Source organism: Pleurodeles waltl, chromosome 4_2 (assembly GCF_031143425.1).
Source record: "Pleurodeles waltl isolate 20211129_DDA chromosome 4_2, aPleWal1.hap1.20221129, whole genome shotgun sequence".
NCBI lineage: Eukaryota > Metazoa > Chordata > Amphibia > Caudata > Salamandridae > Pleurodeles > Pleurodeles waltl.
In genome coordinates, this window is record NC_090443.1 from 735,142,404 (window position 1) to 735,167,133 (window position 24,730).

The 24,730-nt window shown below is 44.9% G+C and overlaps 1 protein-coding gene across 1 annotated transcript in view; it reads left to right on the forward strand.

Moving 5' to 3' along the window:
• BTBD8 (BTB domain containing 8) overlaps window positions 1-24,730 on the forward strand; it is a 491,132-nt gene that overhangs the window by 114,244 nt on the left and 352,158 nt on the right. The window contains exon 4 of the mRNA XM_069232349.1: window positions 452-569. Within this exon, the coding sequence (XP_069088450.1) occupies window positions 452-569 (118 nt within the window). The remainder of the gene's footprint in view (window positions 1-451; window positions 570-24,730) is intronic.

Here is a 24,730-nt window from a genome sequence, read left to right on the forward strand (position 1 = left end):
AGTAATTGAATTTTGGCTTTGTTTTGGTTTTAGGAAACTAAGGGCCTGATTTAGAGTTTGGCAGAGGGGTTACTCCCTCATAAACGTGATGTATATGCCATCCTCTGTATCACAAGTTCCATAGACTATAATGGAATTGTATTACAGTGGACGAGATAGCTGTCAAGTTAGTGGTGGAATAACCCCCTTCGCCAAGCTCTAAATCAGGCACTCAGTGTTCACTCTTTTTATAGTTTATAATTTTGTCTGTTGTATTAGCAGTTTCAAAGATGTAGCCCATCTTGGTTTGCCCTACTCAAGCGTTAAGTGGTGGACTCTGAATTTAATTTACACTTTTTCTTGGGAGGAATATCAAAAAGCATTATGAATAACTGCACCATTAGGATATATTGTATAATGGGATGACTGAAGACGTTCTCTTAAGATATTTTTTTCCTGTGTTCTCTTTTAGATGATTTACTACTTGAAACCGCATCAAAACTAGGTGAAGATTTACTCTCCATCTACAACAAATGTTACTGTCCAGATTTAGACATTTGTGTTGGAGAACATCATTTTCAAGCTCATAGGTATGTTTTTATTGTATTTTATTTATTGACAGTTTTTTTAAAAGCATTTCTATATTTTGTTCTATGCTTTTCTTATAGGAAACCTGCACTCCAAAGAGGCCTAGTCTTATGAATGACTGCACAGACTTCAACAAATCCTGTACTATTTTGATAACCATCAGTGTCTTGAGTTATTAGCTACACTTTTGTAAGCATTGCACTATACTTTAAACTATAGATTAAAGCGATACCGCTGTGTGTCACTTCAGCACAAAGGACTGTGACTCATTTGATTTTTATGGATCCATGGTCTATATTATCAATATAGACTAATTCACTCAGAAGAGGAGGAGTTATTACAAGACTGGCACCTTCTTCTGACCCTATAACATCTCTGAGGTAGGACATTGGGCAAGACAATTATACTGAATAACTTTTAACAAACACTTTTGTTTGTCCCAACTTTTTACTCTGGAAAACAACAACATGTCACTGTTCGGATGGAAAAGTTCTCCGAGTGGCAATGGGCTTGCACCTCTGCCCTAACTGTATTGATGCATGGATCCCTAATGTTAATTTTTGTTGTCATAGGTAATGACAGATCATGCATGTGCGTGATGAGACAGGCCTGTTTAACGGATTGTGTTCTTGTTGGACCAGGAAGGGACCCTAAAGAGCTACCTTCATAGTGATAGAGGGCGAATGCCTTCACCAGCAGTTAAGCAGCACAAGAGCAGTGGTGGCAGTATGGTGTGTAGTGATCATTAGGAGTGTACAGTGCTATGTGCTTAACTTGCCCTTGGCCTACATCAGTTTGGGTAGTGCTGAGCTGCATGTGAATGGTGTATCTGCGCTGGATGTATGTGTGCATGGGATAATGCAGTACTGTGCAGTGTGTGCCTGTTGAATGAATGTATTGGATGTATCTGATAGAAACTTAGAAACATGTAGCTGCAGATTCCTTACCTTTGATTTTCCCCAGGCTGGATCTGGAAACCTTTGCTGAGCAATCTCCTGGTGTGCGCTGTCTGGTGGATCCATTCGGCTCCTTTGGCCTCATTAGCACCAGATGGGACATCGCTCTCACATATATAGAAGCCACGCAGGTGTGTGGGCGTCGGTTCTTTTCTTTCTGCGCCAGTGTCGATCCGGAGAGAGCTACTTCTCTGTCGCTTTTTGACAGGCCTTTTTAAAAAAAACATTTTTTTTTACTTTTGTTGGGTCTTTTCTTTGCGTGTCAAGATGTCTTCGAGGAAGGCTGGGTTTAAACAGTGTGGTGCCTCTCACCGGGCCATGTTGGTCACTGACCCCCATCTCGTTTGCCTCTGGTGCCTCAAGCGAGACCATGACTCCAAGTCGTGCTCGGACTCCCGGGCTACGGTGCAGAAGGCTTTGAGGGAGCAGTCCCTGAAGCTGCTTGTAGCCCGGCAGTCGGCAACACTGGCACACATGACTTCGAGGTGGTCTTGGTCCTGGTTGGGAAGGAGGTCACAGGACCGATCTCAGAGCCCCAAGTCCTCTTCTTCCCATTTGAGGCCCTTGGGACACCTGGGAAAGAGGCATAAGAAGAAGTCGTCCAAGAGGACTTCGTCTTCACCTTGTCCATCGGCTGACAAGACAAGCGGGGAACATCAGCGTGGTTATGCAGAGCTGTTAGCCAGTTCGACTTCGCACCTCCCACCCTTTCCAGGAGCTGGATCAGCACCCACTCACATAAAGGAGTTCTACGAACCCATGCATCGTGCATTCAAGCGGGTCAGCCCCTCTGGCGTGGCTTCGGGCCTCGCAGGGTTGGATGAGACTTCAACCAGATCCACACTGGTGAATTCAGCCTCAGCTCTGGCAGTCTCATGAATCCGAGTCTGGATCTTGACTGGTGCTGGTTGTACCCAGGTGACCTTCTTTGATGCTGGTCACAATGACGATGCTCCCAGTGCCCACCAGCAGTGGCTGCCCCATTCTTATAACGGATGGGCTGGAACAGCATCGCACAACTCCGATTCCAACAGCGCCCACAGGTACCAGATCATTGCCTGAGCCTTATTTTTCACAGCCAGGCATGGGTGAAGAGTGGGAGGAGTCACGGGACCCTTTAGAACGCCAGTTGGAAAGGTCTTTAGACTGGTATGAGGAGCTAGGAGAGGCCAATGGTATGGATACCTCCCCAGATACTGGCTTGCTCCCCCCCACTGTGGCTACGGAGGAGGGATCATCCTATGCAGTGGTGGTGCGTAGGGCAGCAGAATACCTTGACCTCGACCTGCCCTCAGTGGCTGTCAAGATGAACATCTTGATGGAAGTGCTTCAGCCTGGGGCTTCTACATCTGAACCCCTTTTGTCCTTCAACGAAGCACTTAAAGACGTCCTGCTGGGAACCTGGTCCAAGCCGAGCATAGGGGTTCCTGTAAATCGGACGATTGTCCGCTGCCATGGCACCGCTCAGGGTGACTCTAGCTTTCTTAGTCAACACCCCATCCCTGAGAGCTTTGAAGTCCAAGCTTCCATGTCCCACCATCCAAGAGGTTTGACCATCTTAGGAAGAAGTTGTTTTCTTCCACTAGCTTGGCGCTGAGCTCACTGAACACCTCATGCTTATTGGGCCGTTTCTCCCATACCATTTGGGAACTGGTTGTGCAAGTGCTGCCTCAGGTCTCGGAGGAGGCCCAGGCCATACCCTCCCAAGCAGTTAAAGACTGGAGAGACACATCTAAGTTCACCATCTGGTGTGGCTTGGATATAACTGACTTGCTGGGCAGAGCAGTTGCGTTGACAGTGGCCTTAAAGTGTCACGCCTGGCTGAGGACATCTGATTTTTCAGGGGATGTCCAGGCAAATCTGATGCCCATGTCCTTCGATGGCACTTGCTTGTTTGGCGAGAAGGCAGACTGTGCAGAAGCGCTTTAAGGACTCTGGCTACAGACAAGTCCTTGGGCCTCTCTCTGACCCCTCGTCCACCATCTGCCTTTCGTGACTACAGAAGGGGTGTGACACCATACCAGTCCTACATAAGCCACCTTCCTGCGCACCTAACCCAGGGCTTGCGTGGACGTGGTGTCTTCAGACCTAGAGGGTCTGCAAGCCAGAAGTCTTCTACCACACAGCTCCCAGCACCTGCAGCTTCAAAGCCCTCCTAGTTTGGATCTGCAGGGCCATGCTCGCCCAGTTGCAGAGAGAATACATCATCATCTTCACCACTGAAAGTCTAAAATATCTGAAACATGGGTACTGCAGATCATTAGGAAGGCCTATTGTAGGAAGTTGGCTCTGTACATACTATCTCAAAGTGAGAGATAGTGTGCACAGAGTCCAAGGGTTGCCCTTAGAGGTTGATAGTGGCAAAATTAAAAAATACTAATGTTCTATTTTGTGGTAGAGTGGTCGAGCAGTAGGCTTATTAGAGGGTAGTGTTAAGCATTTGTTGTACACACACAGACAATAAATGAGGAACACGAAATCAAAGACCTAACGCCAGGCCAATAGTTTTTATATAGAAAAATATATTTTCTTAATTTTATTTTAGAACCACAAGATTCAAGATTTGAGGTAAGTACATAAAATGCAAGGTACTTCACACAGGTAAGTATAGAACTTTGATTTACAACAGTAGTACACACAGTTTAGGTGAAAATGTCAATAAGCTATTTTAAAATTGGACACAGTGCAAAAATCAACAGTACCCGGGGTAGGTAAGTTTGGTTAAGTTTCTCAGGTAAGTAAAGCACTTAGTCAGTCTCCTGGTAAGTACCTGCGTCCTCTGGGAGCAGACCAGGGGGCGTTTTGTAGAGCCCTGGGGAGGGGACACACGCACAAGCCCACAAAACACACCCTCAGCAGCACAGGGGTGGCCGGGTGCAGTAGGCAAAGTAGGTGTGCACAGGAGGGCTTCTCGGGCCAGCCACTGACTGGGCTAGGATGAGGGCCGCCTGTTGGTCACTCCTGCACTGGTAGGTGGTTCCTCTCAGTCCTTGGGGCTGCAAGTGCAGTGCCTGGGCCAGGCGTCGGGTTCCTTTGTTACCAGGCAGTCACGCTCAGGGGGAGCCTCTGGATCCTCTCTGCAGGTGTCTCTGTGGGGGTGCAGGGGGGTCGACTCAGGGTGTCCACGTCGTTGGAGTCACCTGGGAGTCCTCTCTGCAGTGTTTGTTGTCCTGGACTCGTGCTGGGGGCATCTGGTGCAGTGTGTGAAGACTCACGCTTCTGGCGGGAAGTGAGAGTCTCTTTAAAGTTGTTTCAAGTTGCAAAGTTGTTGCACTTTCTGAACAGTGGCGCTGTTCTCTGGAGTTTCTCGGTCCTTTAGTGCAGGACAGTCCTCTGAGTCCTCAGAGGTCGCTGGTCCCGCTGGATGCGTCGCTGTGCAGGTTCTTTGAGTCTGGAGACAGGCCGGTAGGGCTGGGGCCCAAGTCAGTTGGTGTCTGCGTCGTCTCTGCAGGGCTTTCAGGTCAGCAGTCCTTCTTCTTTCTTCAGGTTGCAGGAATCTGATTTCCTGGGTTCAGGGCACCCCTAAATACTGAATTTAGGGGTGTGTTTAGGTCTGGGGGGCAGTAGCCAATGGCTACTGTCCTTGAGGGTGGCTACACCCTCCTTGTACCTCCTCCCTGAGAGGAGGGGGGCACATCCCTATTACTATTGGGGGAATCCTCCAAAACCAAGATGAAGGATTTCTAAAGGCAGGGGTCACCTCAGCTTAGGGCACCTTAGGTTCTGTCCTGAATGGTAGGTGACTCTTCCTTGTTTTTCTCATTATCTCCTCTGGACTTGCTGCCAAAACTGGGGGCTGTGTCCAGGGGGCAGGCAATCTCTACTAGCTGGAGTGCCCTGGGGCATTGTAACAAGAAGCCTGAGCCTTTGAGGCTCACTGCTAGGTGTTACAGTTCCTGCAGGGGGGATGTGTGAAGCACCTCCACCCAGTGCAAGCTTTGTTTCTGGCCCCAGAGAGCACAAAGGCTCTCACCCCAGGGGGTCAGAAACTCGTCTCTCAGTGGCAGGCTGGCACAGACCAGTTAGTCCTGCACTGAAAAACTGGGTAAAATACAGGGGGCATCTCTAAGATGCCCTCTGTGTGCATTTTTTTAAATAAATCCAACACTGGCATCAGTGTATATTGTAGGTGTATTATTCTGAGAGGTTTTATACCAAACTTCCCAGTATTCAGTGTAGCCATTATGGAGCTGTGGAGTTAGTTTTGACCAACTCCCAGACCATATACTTAATATGGCCACCCTGTACTTACAATGTCTAAGAATGGACTTAGACACTGTAGGGGCATATTGCTCATGCAGCTATGCCCTCACCTGTGGTATAGTGCATCCTGCCTTAGGGCTGTAAGGCCCGCTAGGGGGGTGACTTACCTATGCCACAGTCCGTATTTTGTGTGCATGGCATCCTGAGGGGGATTCCATGTCGACTTTGCCTTTTTCTCCCCACCAACACACACAATCTGCAATGGCAATGTGCATGTGTTAGGTGAGGGGTCCCTTCGGGTTGCACAACACATGCTGCAGCCCTTAGGGACCTTCCCTGGTCACAGGGCCCTTAGTACCACTGGTACCTTTTACAAGGGACTTATCTGTGTGCCAGGGGTGTGCCAATTGTGGAAACAATGGTACATTTTTGCCTGGTTAGCAGGGTCTCAGCACACTTATCAGTGAAGTCAATATCAATATCAGGCAAAAAGTGGGGGGCAACTGCAACAGGGAGCCATGTTCCTACACCTATGCCCTGCTTTTTCAATCCTTTCCTCCTCCATAGTCCATCAACATTCAAACGGCTGGCGGAGAGTCAATTGTCACTGCTCCTAGAGAACCTATGGCTCTCTTTGCCAAGAGAGCAATTGAAAGGGTCCAGATTTCAGAAGTAGGCAGTGGTTGTTATTCCTGCTACTTTCTGATACCCAAAAAAGAACAAGGGTCTTCGCCTTATTCTAGACCTACTGACTGTAAATCTCTTCCTCAAAAAGGAGAACTTCAACTTGCTCACATTAGCCCAGGTCTTGCCTGCCCTAGACCTAGAAGACTGGTTAGTAGTGCTGGACCTGCAGGATGCATAATTTCATATCCTCATCCTGCCGGCCCACATGTATTCCCTGCGGTTCAATGTAGGCCACCAACACTTTCAGTTTACCGTAGTGCCATTTAGCCTTACCAGCACCCCTCGGATGTTTACCGATGTGATGTCAGTGGTCACAGTTCATCTGCGCAGGTCAGGGATTTCAGTCTTCCTATACCTTGGCAACTGACTGTTGAAGGCGGGCTTGCCCCCAGTATGTCATCTCTCACCTCTAGACTACGGCAAACCTCCTGCATTTGCTGGAGTTAACTATAAATGTGCGGAAATCACACCTGACTCCCTCTCAGATGCTCTTTTTCATAGGAGCTGTTCTGGAGTTTTTGGCTTATTCTCCCAAGCAGCAAGTCCAGGATACTCAGGCTATGATACTGATGTTTCAGCATTTATCCTGAATTTCGGTGAGACTGATTCTGAGGTTGCTGGGCCTCATGGCTTTTTGTATCCTGCTGGTAAAACATGCCAGATGGCATATGGGGGCTCTGCAGTGTAACCTGAAGTTCCAGTGGGTGCAGCATCATGGAAATCTCTCCGACATGGTCCAGATCTCAGAGGAAACTGCGAAGGACCTGCAGTGGTGGTTAATGAACCACAACTGTGTCAGAGGCAGATTCCTCTCCCTTCCCCAACCGGACCTCACAGTAGTGACAGATGCGTCACTCCTGGGATGGGGCGGCCATCTGGGAGAGGTGAAGATCTGAGAACTCCAGTCCCCGGCGGAATCCAGACTCCACATGAACTTGTTGGAGCTTAGGGTGATCTGAGTAGAGTTTAAAGGCATTTCTTCCCTCTTTTAAGGGGAAGATAGTGCAGGTGTTGTGGCACAGCAACAAGCAGGACGTGGTGGAATCGTGGACCCTTTTGTGAAGAGGCCTTACATCTCTGAACATAGCTGGAACAGCATGGCATAACCCTGGTGATTCAACAACTGGCAGGTTCTCTGAACGCCAGGGTAGATGAACATAGCTGTTGATGCCCAGCAGATCATGAGTGGCATCTCCTTTTGGAGGTGGTACAAGGTCTCTTTCAGCCGTGGGGAGAGCATTGGTAGATCTGTTTGCCTCCAAAGAGAACGTGCAGTGTCAGTAGAATTGTGCATTCGAGTTTCCAAGGCGGCACTCACTCGGCAACGCTTTTCGTCACGAATGGAGCTGAGGCCTCATGTATGCCTTTCTACCCATACTACTCCTGCCCAGAGTTCTCAAGACGATTAAGAATGACCGGATCTAAGTAATCCTTGTGGCTCTGGACTGGGCATGGAGAGTCTGGTATCCTGAGCTTCTGGAAATGAGCATTGATTCTACGATCAAGCTGCCCCTTCCGGAGGATCTTCTGTTGCAGCAGTAGGGGAGGGTCCTCCACCCGAACCTTTCAATTCTGCACGTTAATGTGTTGATACTGAGCAGGGGCAGATGACAGCCTTTGACCTTCCTCCCGAAGTCCGTAACGTTATCTTGGCAGCCAGGCGTTCATCCACAAAAAAACGGTGTACACCTGCTGTTGGCAAAGATTTGTAAGATATTGTACAGAGAAGACTATAGATCCTCTTGCTGCTTTTCTGTCTGATCTTCTTCTCTTTACTCTTTCTCTTGCCCAACTAGGTCCCAATATGGGGCTACTGAAGGGCTATCTTTCTTCTGTCAGCCTTTCTGCAGCTGTCTGATCAACCCTCTCTTTTCAAGTCCCCTATTGTAAATAGGTTTCTTAAAGGGCTTGTAAATATGTGTGACCCTGCCCTTTGTCATGCCTCAGTGGGATCTCAATTGGGCTCAGTAATACCTGCTTGCCTCATGGCTTTGTGAAAGGGGTTCTGACATTCACTTATTATCATAATGAGATTATCATAATACCTCGTCCACAGGAAAACACCAAGTACCACACTAGTAACTGCGTCTGTTTCTTCATACATGTATAAACTAATTAAGTAGGAAATGGGATCTCAGCATTCACCAGTAAATGACCCTATTCTGAGTCATCAGCAATCGTGCAAGAATCAGGTACCGGATCACTGCACCTTGATGAACTGTGAAGGACTTCGAGCACACAATGTCTCCATTGCACAGAAAGCAGGAGGGGGATCTCAGATTTTGCCTGGTATAGAGAACATTGATTCTGACTCATTTGATTGCATTTTGATGACCAAACAAGAAATGTGCACAGTGCTGCAAGTAAAAAATATAAAATTGAATATATAGCAAAATATCAGAAACAAAATTATTGCAATACCAAAATATCGCAAAATCAATATCATGTATTAAATTATTGTATTTAGATACTTTATCGAAACCAAAATATTAGTATAGCATAAGTATATCAGATTTTCTGTATATAGCTATTAAAGTTTAAATTCATATTTATAATAAAAAATATTTTAAATAAATAAATAAAATAATTGGAGATTTCCAACATATCTGGTGGTCCTGTCCCCACCTCACTTTCTTTTGGAAAGAAATCCTAGGACTTATAAAGAACACCGAGGGGGTCCCGATTCCAGCAGATTATTGCACAATAATTTTAGGAATATACCCTACAATTCATAGCCTTGGCCTGGAAAACACCAGCTGCCCCGTGGTGTCTTGGTTCACACAGCTGTGACACATCCGAACCATGGAACACCTGTCTCATAAACTTTCCCTCTCTGACAAGAAATTCACTTGGCTTTGGTAGTGTCTGATTGATTACATGTCCAGAATGGAATACCTCTGCTTCCGCCCGCCCGGATGTCGAACCATCTACTTGTTTGACTAAATGCACTACACAGAGACCCTGTGATGCCCAAGCCCCTGGCATTCTACACATTGGGGATGTCCCTAGAAGTCTCTGGCACTCCACCCCCCTTGTGCACCTCTCTCTCTTTCCCCTGCTCCCCCACCTTCCCTTCCCTGTGAACTTCACTTATGACGGTGCTATTTGTTTATTTGCCCAGCTGGAGAGTTACTTCATAAGTTTTAACTTTGTGATTTTCCCATTCTACCCCATTGGGCAGGTTGGTCTCTTTGCTCTCGTCTTAGGGTGATACTGGAAAAACCTTCACCACCAACCCCCCTCGGCCCTCATTGATACCTCATGGCTCTCTTTATGGAGGAGTGGGCAGGTGACAGACTACAAGCTTTATATTCCTTAAATGCAAGACTGGTTTCTCTGACTCCTTTTGCTCATGCACATCATGATGTCCTTCTGCACTCTTTATAGATTCCCTTTTGTATGGTTGCCTTGGGCTGCCATTGCAGCCTACGTGAAAAGGTGCATGCACCCTCTCACTGCCATTAACACTGCACAAGGTCACTTATAAGTCACCCCTATAGCAGGCCCTCCAGCCCTGAGGGCAGAGTGCAAAGTACCTGTGTGTGAGGGCACCTCAGCAATAGCAGAGGTACCTCCAGGACCTTTTTCCCAGACTTCGTTAGAGCGGGGATGCCATTTTATGCATGTAGATGCCCAGCTACATAATGGTAACTCTGAACAAAGGCATGTTTGGTATCAAACATGTTGGAATCATACACCAAAGCTTTTGCAAGCATTGGTTGTATGATGCACTCTGGGGGCTCCATAGAGGACCTCCAGGATTGCCATTATAGCCTTCTGAGGTTTTCCAGGCAGCCCAAGCTGCTGCCACCTTACTGACAGGCTTCTGCCTTTCTGTTGCTTGAAAAGTTCGAGCTCAGGAAGGCAGAACAAAGGATTTCCTTTGTGGGAGGGGTGTAACACCCTCTCCCTTTGGAAATAGGTCTTACAGGCTTGGCAGAGGTAGCCTCCCCAATCCATTGGAAATGCTTTGAAGAGCACACTTGGTGCCCTCCTTGGATAATCCAGTGTAGACCGGTTCAGGGACCCCCATGTCCCTGCTCTGGTGCGAAACTGGACAAAGGAAAGGGGAGTGACCACTCCCCTGTCCATCACTACCCCAGGGGTGGTGCTCAGAGCTCCTCCAGAGGGTCCCTGGCTTTTGCCATCTTGGATTCCAAGTTGGCAGGGAACTCTGGGAGCATCTGAGTGGCCAATGCCAGCAGGTGATGTTGGAGCCTCCCCTTATAGGTGCTTACCAGCTAAGGTGACCAATCCCCCTTTCAGGGCTGTTTAGGGTCTCTCCTTTGGGTGGTTCTTCAGTTTCGTATTGCAAGACTCCAGCAGGAATCCTCTGCATCCTTTACTTCACCCTCTCACGGAAGAAACTGCATCTGGACCCTCCAGGAACTCTACAAACTGCAACAAAGAAGCAAAGACGACTTCTGCAACATTGTATCTTCAGCTCCTGCCAGCAGAAAAGAGAAGGAATCACCCTTGGGGCGAAGGAGTCACTCCCCTCCTTTAGTAGGCACGTACTGCAATGACGACCGGCTGCATGGATCCCCTCTCCTAACGAGCTGCGTGGGTCCTGCATCACAGGTGGAGGACTGAAGTGGTCCTGTTGGTCCTGACGTCCCACTGTCCATCTTTGCTGGAGGTAAGAGCTTGCCTCCCCATGCAAGACAGTACCCCCATGTTTTGCAGTTACCAAGACTTGTTGGCATCCTTCCAAAATGTTCTTCCTATACCGTGCAGCTCTGGCCTCCAGAACTCTGTCCTGTGACAATGAAAGTGGTACTCTGTGGGGAATGCTTGAAAATTACCTTTGGAGTAAACCACCAACTCTGTCAGTCGTTGGATGCCCTGGAACTAAAACTGAGTAAACTTGAGGCCCAGTCGGTTTACCAGCCACAGCGGTTCTGGGAGTAGAGAGAATGTAGACTCAAACTATTCGAGGCATGGGACTGTCTTGACAAATTTGCCCGACCTAGCTCTCAGCAGCGCCTTCATGTGGAGGGAGATTAGGCAGCTGGATTCCTTGCCACTCTCCTTTGCGATGAGACTCACGTTCCACCTATAACGGGCATCTGCGATAAAACGGGGAATATGATTTTTAAACCTTGTAGGCACACTTGAGGTATACGTGACTCATTTACAGGCTTTATATACACCACAGCCCCTCTGCACGGAATTGGAGCAGCTTAACTATCTGGTGGGTTTGGAAATGAATCACTTACAAGGGCAGAGGGGGGATGCTTTGGATGCCCCTCTAAACAAAGACGAGATAACGGCGACCATTACGACATTAAGGACAACAAAGGCTTCTGGCGGCGATGGTCTGCCAGGGGAGTTTTACCAACGTGGGGCAAGTACTGTATCCGAGAAGCTCCTTGAGGTTGCCTCTTATCCTCCTCTTTCCATGTTGAATGTCAGTACATAGATCTTGAGGAAGGTCCTTGTAACCAGACTCCTGCCATATATTTCCCACCTTATTCACGAAGACCAATGTGGCTTTATTCCTGGAGGAATACCCTCTGTAATATGACACCTGTTACTGATAGGGCATGCCTAGGCCACCAAGAGGGGCCTATATGGGTTGACCATTCTCAACATTGAGCATGCATTTGACTCCCTCTCGTGGGACTAGCTGTGGGGGGGGGGTACTTTGTCAGGTAGTCGTTGGTGATAACTTGCTGAAATGGGTACAGCTGTTATTCGCACAACCAAGTGCGAGAGTGAGGGTGGGAGGCATGGTGTGTCGGCAGTACCCACTGCACCTCTGTACCAAGCAGGGTTGCCACCTGTCTCCTCTGTTGTTTACAATTGCAATGGCTTGTAGGCTCAGGAATGCTGGGGCATACCAGTAGGTGGGAAGCACACGTGTGGCCTTCCTGTACGCCGATTATGTTTTTATTTTCCTGAGTCAGCCGGAATATTTGGCCCCCGGTCTATTGCCTCTCCTCACTGAGTTTGGGAAGATATCTGGGCTCTCAGTTAATCGCAGTAAATCCAAACTGTTCGCAATGGGAGGCCGACGGACTGGATTATACCTCCAAGTCACGGCGTTAAAAGGGAAAATACTGGTGAGATGAGATGCTGCATTGGGGCCAAGCAGAGAATATGGCACTCCGACGTGAGGAATATAGAGGGCTACGACGAAAGCTGATATCGTAAGAGTTGGATGCCCTGCTAGAAAAATGTCAGACATAACAGTGCAGAAGAGGGAGAGCACTGAATGCCACATAGGCCAACCGGACTAATCCATGCTGTCACTAGTGACTGGACTCTTGGCCCTTCTGTCTCCTCACTTAGTGTAATACCCGCTCCCGTCCCTCAACACCTCCCCCTTCCCGCACGGATGAGACACTTCTACAGGTTCAGCCTCAATGAGACATTTTTTAAGGTGACACTACTGGCCCCTACATTATTTTTTGTATTGCTTCCGTTTTATTAAGATTAACAACCCACACATTTCCAGTCAACGTCTAGGCAGACAGATGGAAGTTTGGGGGGAGGGAGGGAATGAGGCTGTTTACACTTATCGGTACAGATGGAATGATACAATAAATGACCACAACTTACTGTATGATTTTTACGACTTGCAATGCTTATGTACTGTGGTGTTCACTATTACAAACCAACGGTTATCCACAGTTGTATGCATCTATTTAAAAACTAATAAAGTTTGTGTTAAAAAAAATAAAAGGGAAAATACTGAACGATTATATGGCAGTAAGATCATTAATGTCCCACTCGATTTGGGTGAGGGTGGCGAACACGTGGGGCGGACTAGGAGTTTGTTGTGAGTATAATATTGTCCACTTGTACTATGATATGATCCTGCTACTGTTTCATCTTATTGATCTCCCATAATGAAACTAGATGTTGATTAGATGCCAATAAAAACCTTTATGTAGAAAAAAAACAAAAAAAGACACGTGACTTTTTTTTTCAGTGTCATTCTCCTTTGGCTTCAAAACCACTGGTTCCCAATCACTACGAAGCTTTTATCTCTTCCTCGTCAACCAGAAATGTATGTAATCTCTGTCTTTTTCCTATCTCAAAAACTGCTACATGAGGCTTGGTACTGTCCTGACCTTATGCACAGCCGGTTTGGCATTCAGTAGTTCTTTAATTGCCCCAAATAATTTATAAAGACTTCACAAAACTCACTTGTAATGTATTCATTTTGTCTGAAATTAACCACCAGCAAGATCTGATTAGGGGAATTGGGGTTAAGGGCCAGGCTGTCTACCTGGCGTTTCAGCGGGCTGACACCCTTGGGGATTTGTTTCAATGAAGTGAGGATCTAATGGACACATTCCTACTTGCAGCACTTCTAAATAAACCATGCAAAAACAAATGTTTTCAAAGTATGGTTGAAGGGTGCTTTAAAACCATTTATTTTTGCATTGTTTATTTGGATGTGCTGCAAGTAGGAACATGACCAGCAGGTCTCCAGCAACAATACCGGCCTCTACACCCTGCCAGCTCACCGAAACACCTGGTGCCCAGTAGGCCACAACTAAGCACAATCCTCAAGTCTCTCTGGTGTCACTACCCCTAATGACTATCTACATGCTTGGCCACAAAAAACTTTCATACAGTCTTATTCCCTTTAAAATTTACGTTCATCACACTGAAGCTTGTCAAATCAATTTTCACACTCCGAGAGTCGTTCAGATTGGTTTCAGGAGGGGATAATACTAGTTTCCTGCCACCAACTATCACCTCCCACTTTTTTTCATGGGTGAGTGTGAAAGGGGAACCAAAATAAACCAATACCGCCAGTCTTTCCAGCCTCTTCAATTTTACATTCTGCCATGGAAATCCAGTTCCTTTTACTACTCCATCAACTTGACTCCCCACATCATTCCCAGAGGGACTTATAAGCAGTATTAATTTTTGGCCAAGCTCTGACATGCCCACTATATTTAGTATTTTGGTGTTCTTAAGCATTCAAGGATATTGATCCTGCATGCCACAGTTCCTTCAAATTACAAGCATAACAATTTTTAACTTTTTGAAAGTCAGGACTCCAAGACTTACAACACCTAACTTTAGAATTCCTCATAGCACTCTAAATTGTTTTAGGATTCTCTCCAGCAACGTTTTGTACAGCTAACCTGTTGCCCTCACACGTATCCTTGTTCAGTCCCGATCCCATCACTCTGATCTCTACATGCTGTTCCAGCCCGCATCTCCTTTACCTACCAGGATATATATTATAACCTCTGCACAATGGTGCAGCATGTTTTAGAATGGCATTTTTTAAATACGAGCTTCTCCAGTAACATTACATTTTTGATATTATGCACCAAATGATCTCTCATGAGGGAGTCAGTAAGATCTCCAAATTCGTTCATATGTGCAAGGCTTTTCAAAGAAGCAACATAAATACAAACTATTTCTTCTCTGCTTTGTCCTCTAGTTAATATTTTTTTGTCTCCCTTTAACTGTGCTGATTTGTACCTCAATATGTTTTTTCTAGCATGGCCACTGACATTTCTTACATTGTATTAAAAGTTCTCCTGACTTGAAAGCAAATTGCCGGGACTGTGACATACCTGCTGCTGCCATTTCCAACTAATACCACCTTCACTAGGATGTACAGGTTAACTACAAAGAGCTAAATTATTAAACAAACACAACACGCTAGAATAATAGGTGAAAGTATTAAACTGACTTAAATTAAAGTAATAATAATAATGTGTAATGTCCCAAGAATACTCCTCCAGCATCCAGCTAAGTCCATAATCATTCTGTTGTATCATCCAACTGTACTCTCAACATTATCAATAGTGGAATACTCCTCACAACTGTATATTGCAGTGTAAATGTTAGACACACGTTTAACTGTAAGTCAAGTTGATTTGCCAAATATAGGAGTTCATCCCCTTTTAATCATGCTGTCCCAACAAAAACTTACCAGTGGTATACTTTGATTTTCTCTTTATCCTAATGTAGTGTAAGTTTTGCCAAGTCTATCAATGTTTTCCTTTTTTTAACAAAGGGGGTCATTCCGACCCTGGCAGTCTTTGACCGCCAGGGCCACGGTGGTGGTACGGACCGCCGCAGACAGGGTGGTCCGACCGCCCCATTCTGACTGTGACGGTCCAACTGCCAACACCAGGCTGCAGCCAGCCTGTAGCCTGGCAGTCCCGGCAGTTGTAATCTGCCAGGGCAGCGCTGCTTGCCGGATTACGAGTCCCCATCTGCCAGCCCTTTCATGGGGGTGTTCAGGCTGGCAGAATGGGGGCGTCAGTAGGCCCCTTGGGTCCCCTGCACTGCCCATGCACTTGGCATGGGCAGTGCAGGGGCCCCATGCACAGCCCCATGGCGCATTTCATAGCCCGAATTACGGGCCGGCGCCAATGTTGTGGTGAGTGTTCTGCTGGGGCAGCGGGCGGAAACGCTGTTTTCAGCCGCTGGCCCAGCGGAGCACTCGTAATATGGCAGGCAAAAGAACTGCAGTACTGGCAGTTTTTTTCCTGCAGCGGCGGAAGTCAGAATTACCCCCCTTAGTGTTTTGATGCTGCTGTTCCTTGCAAGCATGAGCTCACCAGTCACTGAGTGGCACGATCGTGGTAAATCTTTTGTATACACATCGCTCTCTGTCTCTGTATGCGGTTGGCTTCAAATTATTGATCTATCATTTCAAAACTTCACCTGACATGTTATGCATGTGTAAAAGTGTGTGACGTTCATTGAATTGCTTCTGTTATGGAAGAGTCATGAATGATTCTGCTTACGCTCAAAGTCTTGCCCGCCACCTCACGCACAACTAGCATTTTCTTCAAACAATTGGCACAAATTAAAGAAGTTATTCTCACCTTCAAGATTTCCTTCTGCTCAGAATTATCTTTGAGCATTACACACTGTTGAGTAGGTTGAGCACAGTGACATTCCTCCTTGTTGCCGTGGTTTAAATGTATGGTCCACCCAAAAAGTTTTTTTTTGGGTGAAGGCAGCCTACCCGTTCACATGCTTCTCGTTGCCATTATTAAATCCTCTATAATGTTGCCAGACTAGTTTAGGCTCCCTTCATCGATGTATTCTTCCACCAAGATGCAGGCACAGCAGCAGGCTCTGTAACTGCCAGTAGCATATCTTCTGCTTTGTCCCAGGAAGCGCGAAGTGTTAAAGGTTGTCGGGTCTCACGTTTTCACTGTCTAGGAAGTGGCATGGGACTAGATTGTGACACTGGGATTTTTGGGAGAGACTTATCTGAGAAAAGAGATGGAAATCTTTCAGACTCACCTTGAGACAGAGGCGAGCAGAGAAACCTAGAAGCACCCTTCAACACTGAAGACGTAATAAATGCTATGAAATCATTCAGTGATAGGAAAACACCTGATATTGACGGGTTGCCAACAGAATTTGATGCCACATATGAAGGTATGCTGACCCCGCTCTTGCAGGGACCTTATAACATTTTGTGGAAGTCAGGTGGGCTCCCCTCCACTATCAGAAAAGCATTGATTGTGGTTCTTAAAAAAACGGCGGGGGTTGGGCAAGGTGTGTGTGTGTGTACACATATATTTTTCCCTGAAAAAAAACAAAGGTTACAGGGACATTGTAGCTAGGCTCACATTTTAAACGTACAAATCCATAGAGATTCACCAGTTATAGTTAGTTACCTCAAGGAACTACAACTCGCACCCCCGCCATGCACATTTTTTTCATCAAATTTGTGGGCTAATTAGCAGTACATTGTGAGGGCGCTGTGTGCAGCATCTAAAAATAATGAAACTGAAGCTTAGATGCATCCCGGAATTGCTGTCCTGGTCAGCTTCAGGATTTGAGAAAACTGTGAAGGGGATGAATCGAGAAAGCTGGTCGACTTTGGGAATTGATTACATGAGCCATGGCATTGTGGCTGGATCATTTCTCACTCACAGTCAACTAACACACTGCGGGGACAGCAGAGAATTGTGAATTTATTGAACCACCCATTGGTGAGGCATCGGCAGTCGCTCAACTAAATAAGGTTTGAGAAAGATCCCTGCTAAAATGTTTGAGGAACTCAATTCATTTACTTTACAGTTAACATTTTCGGATTAGGAATCCAGTGTCAAAGAAGATTCATGGTCAGTGAATCCAGAAAATTTTCAAATACGTATATTCGGGTATCTTCACCAAACATACACAACCCTTACACTCTTTGCTAAACTGCACCGAGACACATCAGGTCCAATGCTATAGGTGCAAGGTAGGAAAAGCTAGTATCATGCATATGGTATTGGAAGTCTCATTAGATCAAGATATATTTGGAAACTGTCACAGTCATTGACAGGCTTAACAGGCGGGATATCTCAATAACCTTGGAACTTGTCTCTTAAGAATCTTGACATGTCCTAAACCATTGAACGTAGAGTCATATATCTTGCTGTGCTGATAGGTAAGAGACAAATAGGGTTATCTTGGAAAGCAGCTTGCTCTCCGAAAATCGAGGACTGGAATGTCTGAAACAAAACTTTGGGTAGAGACTGAAATTAAGGCATAAGGAAATGTAATTGTGCTCTGGGTGATGGCGAAGTTGCAGATCGTACTATTGCAGCTTCCCAATGGAAGCCTGTTAGCCATCCTGACACACCTTTTAACTGACAAGCACCGGGAGTATTAAACCTAGACCTGGAAGAAATGTACCTGCGCTTGCAAAATTAGCATAATTACTGACTTTTTGTGCTATGTAATTTCATGTAATTTTTGCACGGAAGAGACTCATTGTGAAAAAAATGAGACAATTTTTGCTCAAGCCATTGCTGGTAACTTGCAAGACTTTTTATTTTTTATTTTTTTTTATTTTTTTTTTAAACAAAATTATGTGCTTGTGTGGAAAAAAGTCACACAAGATACTAGCAAACCACATTAGCCTTAACCTTGTAATTTTATACAGTTTTTGTAACATTTTGCTAAATTTTTTCACTTCTCTTAATTAATAGAAGCTGTTCTCTGTATAATGTCGATGGGTGCAGAGATGGTACCTTGCTCTGGTCGGCCAGCACAACCAGGGACCTCATGGTGCAGTCCTAAATACGATTTCACAGTGCTGATGTATATGCTGGATTTTTCTATGGCATCTATATTTTCGTTATGCCTTATTGACGAAAGTAAAATATTGTTAGTGTAACTGCAAATTTTAAAAATATAACATATAGAGATAAAAAAATGCTAATTACCTACTCTTTAAACATTTGTCATCTGCTATAAACCAGATGAGGAACAATGTTGGCTTGATACGTGATAAGAATTTAACGACTTTTTTTTGGCAGACAAATCGGACAGGCATTAATTTAAAGTGAAAAACAAACAAAGCGCAATAGTTTGTCATGTTGGATAAGTATCAAGTGTACATACAAGGGTTGTTGAATCCTACCCATCCACTAGATACAGCTTATCACGTAAAATTGATCCTAACAAAAAATGCAAAGTACTACGAAACATCGCCACAGTTAACAGTTAGTCAACAAACCACTGTATTCAGTACAGACGTCGGCCTGTCACTGAAAGAATGCATAAAATGAGAAAGCATTCCACACTGAGTTCTTACTATAAATACAAATGGACACAGTAAACTCGCATTGTCTGAAACTCTGTGTTAATGGTACAATTGGGACAAACAACAAATTAATTACCATAGAAAACCAGCAGAACTTGTATATGTCATAAAAACAGAAAGCTGGGTCCACATTAACTTCAACGGTATACCACATTCGAAGTTCCTGGTCTTAGACTTCTAGAGGTACTGGCTACTGCTTGCAGTGGTCTGTGGTGAAGTTTCCCAAACCTATGGATTGGTCAAAAGGCCTGCCTCAATCGTCTCCACCAGAGAGCAAGACTTTGCAAACGTGCTTGGAAATGTATGGGCTCCCATCATTTTCTTACTAGTTATTTTATATGTCTATTGCACCCCTAACTATTATGTATGAGAGGTGGCCTTGGTTGCCCATTGTGACCAGGTCCATACTTCTAACCAAATATATATATATATATATATATGTACATTGGATGGAATGTTTGTGTGTGAAGGTTCAATATATACTTTTTTAGATTTTGCCAATAAAACTAGTTCCCTACATTTTTTTAAAAATAATATGTTATTATGTTTTCCAACAACACAAACAACTTATGTCTGGTCTGTGCGGTATGACAGTATGGAATTGTACATGCATTATGTAGGAAGCTGGCCTGGTGTGTGGTGGACATCTATGTGTTCGCACCTTATACCAGGTCTGGGGAACCCCTATTAGTGAATGAAGACAGTGTCTAGGAAGCCACAGCTCTCTAGAGGTAGCTGTGGATGAGCAGCCAAGACGTATCTAGGAGGAGTGCAAAGCACTTGCAATACCATAGCAGTCGCACATTAGCTTATCCCACCTGAACCACACAGTGTTGGAAAAATAAAGGTACTTTATTATAGTAACACTGAACTAGATTACTTGTAGGCAGTCCACACACCCTCCCCCGCCACCCCCCAAACTGAAGGTAAGTACATTCTACACTCTATCATCCATCTATCTATCTGTCTATATATATATATATATATATATATATATATATGTGTGCACTAATAATTAGGAACTAGTCTAGGAAACAACAAGCATTGGTTAGAATTGTAGAAAATAGCTAGGGCCCTAGGGAAGTGCCAAACCATGTACTAAAATAGTGGAATGCGAAGTGAAGTCGTCCCCCACCCAAGGATATGGAGTAATTAGAGGGGAGCTAGGAAAACTTGGTACTCCAAGAGGTGAGTACCTTAGTGACCCTCACCGGCCAGGAGGGCAGAGGTAAATGCCTGATCTTCCCAAGGACTAACAGCAGGACTTAGAAAATGGATTGTGCAAGGACAAGCCAAGACCACAGGAACCTAAAGGTGAATTCTGGAAGAAGAGGACCTGCAAAAGAAGGGGGCAGAGTCCAGTCCTCTATGGAGGGTCCAGTCGGGGCAGGAGCTACTACCCACCCTTCTGTGGATGAAGATCCTGGTTGACGAGGAGAGATGAAGATCAGCTGTGTAGTCCATGAGCTAAAGAGAAGTTGGGCAGTGCAGATGGTGTCCCACATCAGTCTCCGGGTCGCAGATGGTCAGTGGTCAGTCTTGGCAAATGGAATAGGAGGCAAAAGAAGAATTGCAAGGATGCAGATGACCACGAAGGTCCAGGGGACTCGACCCTTGGAGGGGAGTCTGGGCTGACCCTCAGCAGTCATAGCCCCTACAGGCAACCCACTGGCAGCAGACAAAGAAAGTTGCAATGAGGCCCAATCAGCACACCTGGAGAGGAGTCTCATGTCGCTGGAGCAGCAGAGGAGAGACTGTCCTTGCAATGATGAAGTGCTGGGGGCCAGAGCTACTCGGAGCTTGAAGATTCCTTGGAGCAGGAGACAACAACCCTATGTCACTGCAAGAGTCTGTGTACAGGGGTACAGTGCTCCAAGGAAAGGCAAGGGCTCACCATCTCCCAAGATGGACAGTGAGCAGAAAAGCCCAAGAAGACCACTCCAGACCACCACCTGTGATGCAGGAAGGGCCTACCATAGGGGTGAGTTACATTGACCTGGTGTAGTGGCCTGTGGTGAAAGGGTGCATGCACCTTTTCACGCAGGCTGCAATGGCAAGCCTGCAGACACAATTTGTATGGGCTCCTATGGGTGGCATAATACATGCTGCAGCCCATTGGGGACACCTGTTGTCCCAATGCCCTGGGTACCCAATGCCCTGGGTACCCATGTACCTTATATTAGGGACTTACGAGGGACACTAGTATGCCAATTATCGAGTGCACAAAGGCCCAAGGTAAACACAATTGGAGGGAGAGAGCACAATCACTATGGTCCTGGTTAGCAGGATCCCAGTGAAAACAGTCTAAGCACACTGATAGGCAAAAAGTGGGGGTAACAGTGCCAAAAGAAGGGTACTTTCCTTTACATTATACTGCCATAGTCACATAATTGCAGTGAACATATCAAAGAACATCTGCACAAGACCCGTTGTAGGAGAATTATTGAAGAGCTCTCCAATCAAGCCAAGAACCGCTCTGTACTCACCCAGTGCATGCCCCCGCCCGAGACGTGTCAGTGAGCATATCCTTTTCCTGAACCCCACCCTGAAGCTAGATCCCTGTCCACATAGTGCCCTACGCCTTCAGCAGTGTATGGAAGGGAAGAGTGGCTAGTCCTGCATCTCTTCTAGGTCTTCCACTGAAATTGGGGACCGTTCAGGGGTATCTAAATCAGGTTCATGCAGGCAATAGGTGGTCACATGCTTTGGCCTTATCAATTGACCCTCATCCCCTTTTCGCCTCCTGAAACAATGTAACGCTTTCATAGCCCTTCCATCAGTGAAGATCCTCCCTCCACCTAACCAAGCTTGGTCCCCCTGGATTTTTCCAGTGCATAATGATCTACCACATTGGTTCCCAACCTTTTGACTCCCGAGGACGCCCACTGAATCACTACTGAAAGCCGGGGACCCCCAACCAATTTGTACGATTTAAATTTCAAACATTAAAACAGTAATACGCAAAAGATACACAAACTAGTACACACCAAATAAATACTTGAATTACTAAAGCTTTTATTATTTTATATTGAAAAATATGCAAAAATCAAAAACTTTTAATGTGAAGGTTAGTGCTGCATCTCGGTGACTAACTTTTCAATGTTTGGTTTTATTTCTGAAAGTTGAATCCACAGATCAGATTCTACATTTTCCAAGCGATTTCTGTATTATTTTTTTTTTTTTAAGTACATAAGACCTGAGAAAGCTTTTTCACATAAATATATGGTGGGGAAAGGTAGTAAAACCTTCAGTGGTTTGTGGGTTAATTCAGGATAATCTTTGCGTACATACAGCCAAGAATTCCCCGAGAATTTTCTTTAAATTGAAGCTTAAGTGCGCTATCTGTGGAGATTTCAATCAAACCATTTTCTTCAGCTGATGTCAGCCCCATTAAATTGTCAATATCTAAATTGAAAGGATCTTTAATCCAGTTTTTGCTTTCATCTGGAAGTGGAAAGCACTGACGAAAACTACACCGCATCTCTTGGAGATGCTGGATAAAAAAATCCAAGACTTCTTTTACTAATTCATCATCTGCAGATTCCAAGAACGTCTTCAGGTTTCGAAAAGAATCAAAATTTATTTGTGATAAGTGACGAGCCCACAAGTCTAACTTTTTTTTATCATTACCTCAATCTTGTCTTCGGCATTAAAAATTGTGATGCCAACTCCTTTCATACTCAAATTAAGTACATTTAAGTGAGTGAAGATGTCTGCCATATACGCCAGCATGGTTAACCAAGTATAGTCATGTAAGTGCTCATCAAGTGCAAATGGAGATTCCAGTTCAGTGAAAAATACTCTGATTTCATTTCTCAATTCAAAAAGCCGAGACAAAACTCTACCGTGTGACAGCCATTGGACTTCTGTATGCAGCAAAAGCTGACGATGATCACTATCCATGGACTGACAAAGCTACTCAAAAAGTCTTGAATTTAGTGACCTAGCTTTGATAAAATTTACAATTTTCACTGACTCATTCAAGACCTTTTTTAATTCCTCTGGCATCTTCTTAGTGGCTAATGATTCTCTATGAATGCAACAATGATGCCATACAACTGAAGAGTTAATTTCCCTTATTCGTGCAACAAGTCCAGTTGGTCTCCCAGACGTGGCACGAGCCCCATCTGTGCTGATTCCTATGCATTTGGACCACTGAACTCCATTGGATGTCAGAAATTAATTGAAAGTGCTGAAGACCTCTTCAGCAGTGGTATGTATCAAGTAGCGGCAGAACAGTAAAGCTTCAATAATGTTCCGTTCAAACTCGTATCTAACGTAACACAGGAGATGAGATTTATTTGCTATGTCCGTACTTTCATCTACTTGTAGGATATAATGCTGACTTTTACAAATCCTTTCAATCAACTGTTCTTTTATGTTGTCTGACATTTTGCAAATTCGCCTTTTTACAGTGTTGTTAGTTAATGGCACCAAATCTAAATCTTTTGCTGCTTTCTCTCCAACCATTGCACTCACCATGGCTTTAGCAGCAGGTACTATTAGTTCTTCAGCGATGGCATGAGCTTTTCCAGCTTTTGCTATGAGCATCGACACTTCATATGAAGCTTTAAGAGCATTTTCCTTAAATGATCCTATTGCAGTTTTCTTAATTATTTTTCTACTTTGTCAGAGCTCTTGCTCTTTATTTTTGAAGAATTCTGTGCATTTGGTAGCATGTTCTTTATGCTTTGTTTCCAAGTGCCTTCGTAATTTAGAAGGTTTCATGGCCTCATTTGACAAAATTTCATAACATAGCACGCATTGTGGTTGCTGTTCATGTTCTGAACCTGAACATGTGAAACCCATTGATAAATATTCAACATCGTATTTGCGACACTTCGTTTTCTTTTGTCTTAAATCACTTTGTTTTGAGCATGATGGTCCATCAATGAGGTCTTTAGTGGCTTTCCGCTTAGGGTTAAGCCATTGATCCATCGTCCTTATGTTTGTTTAGGATACCCACAAATGACAAGTCTGTTGAATCACAACATTCGGTTATGAAATCAATTTCTAGCAAAGCTATTTGGTAACACACATAATAGACCTTCACTACTTTACCTACTACAGGTTGCCCTCATCAGCGGTTTCCAGACTACATATGCTGTAACATTTAGAGATCAAGCAGCGCCTGTAAGAAGATTTTAACACTGTATCAGCACTGCTTTTGTGGAAAAGACAGAGGACACTAGCAAATCATATGCATGGATATGATAATCTTACGAATGCAGCTTTAAGATAATTTCATTTTCTCAGTTTAATTAAACATAGCTAGCTCATTCATTTGGCCTCCATCGTTGAAGTAGTCCATTGTTGACAGCTCAGAGAGGTTCCCACAATAGTAGGGGAAAATATGAGCAAGGTTGGAGTTAGGTGAGAACACTCCAGAACGTCAATTTGTATGCAGCACACTGCCTGTAACTGTGTTGAGGTTGAGAGTCAATTTAAACCAGAGTGTCAAAGAAGTTTTGTGTATGGTTTGCTGGCAGCCAGCGGACGTGGCATAAGCAGCTGATGTGAAAGTGAGAATAGTTAAATACATACACATACATGCCAACATTTTAGAAGAGGAAAGTAGGTTAGTTAAAAAAATTATATGGGAGAATGTATTTCCCACATTTAAGTATTGAAGCAAAGGCAATGCCAGGTGTGAGACAGCCTGAATCAGGTCTACTGGCATTTATGTATACAGTGGTCTATTTAGTGGCGCAAGCCTCCTGCTCTCACCAATAACAGCACATCCACATTCTCATTTCAGAGCCAAGTAAGGGTG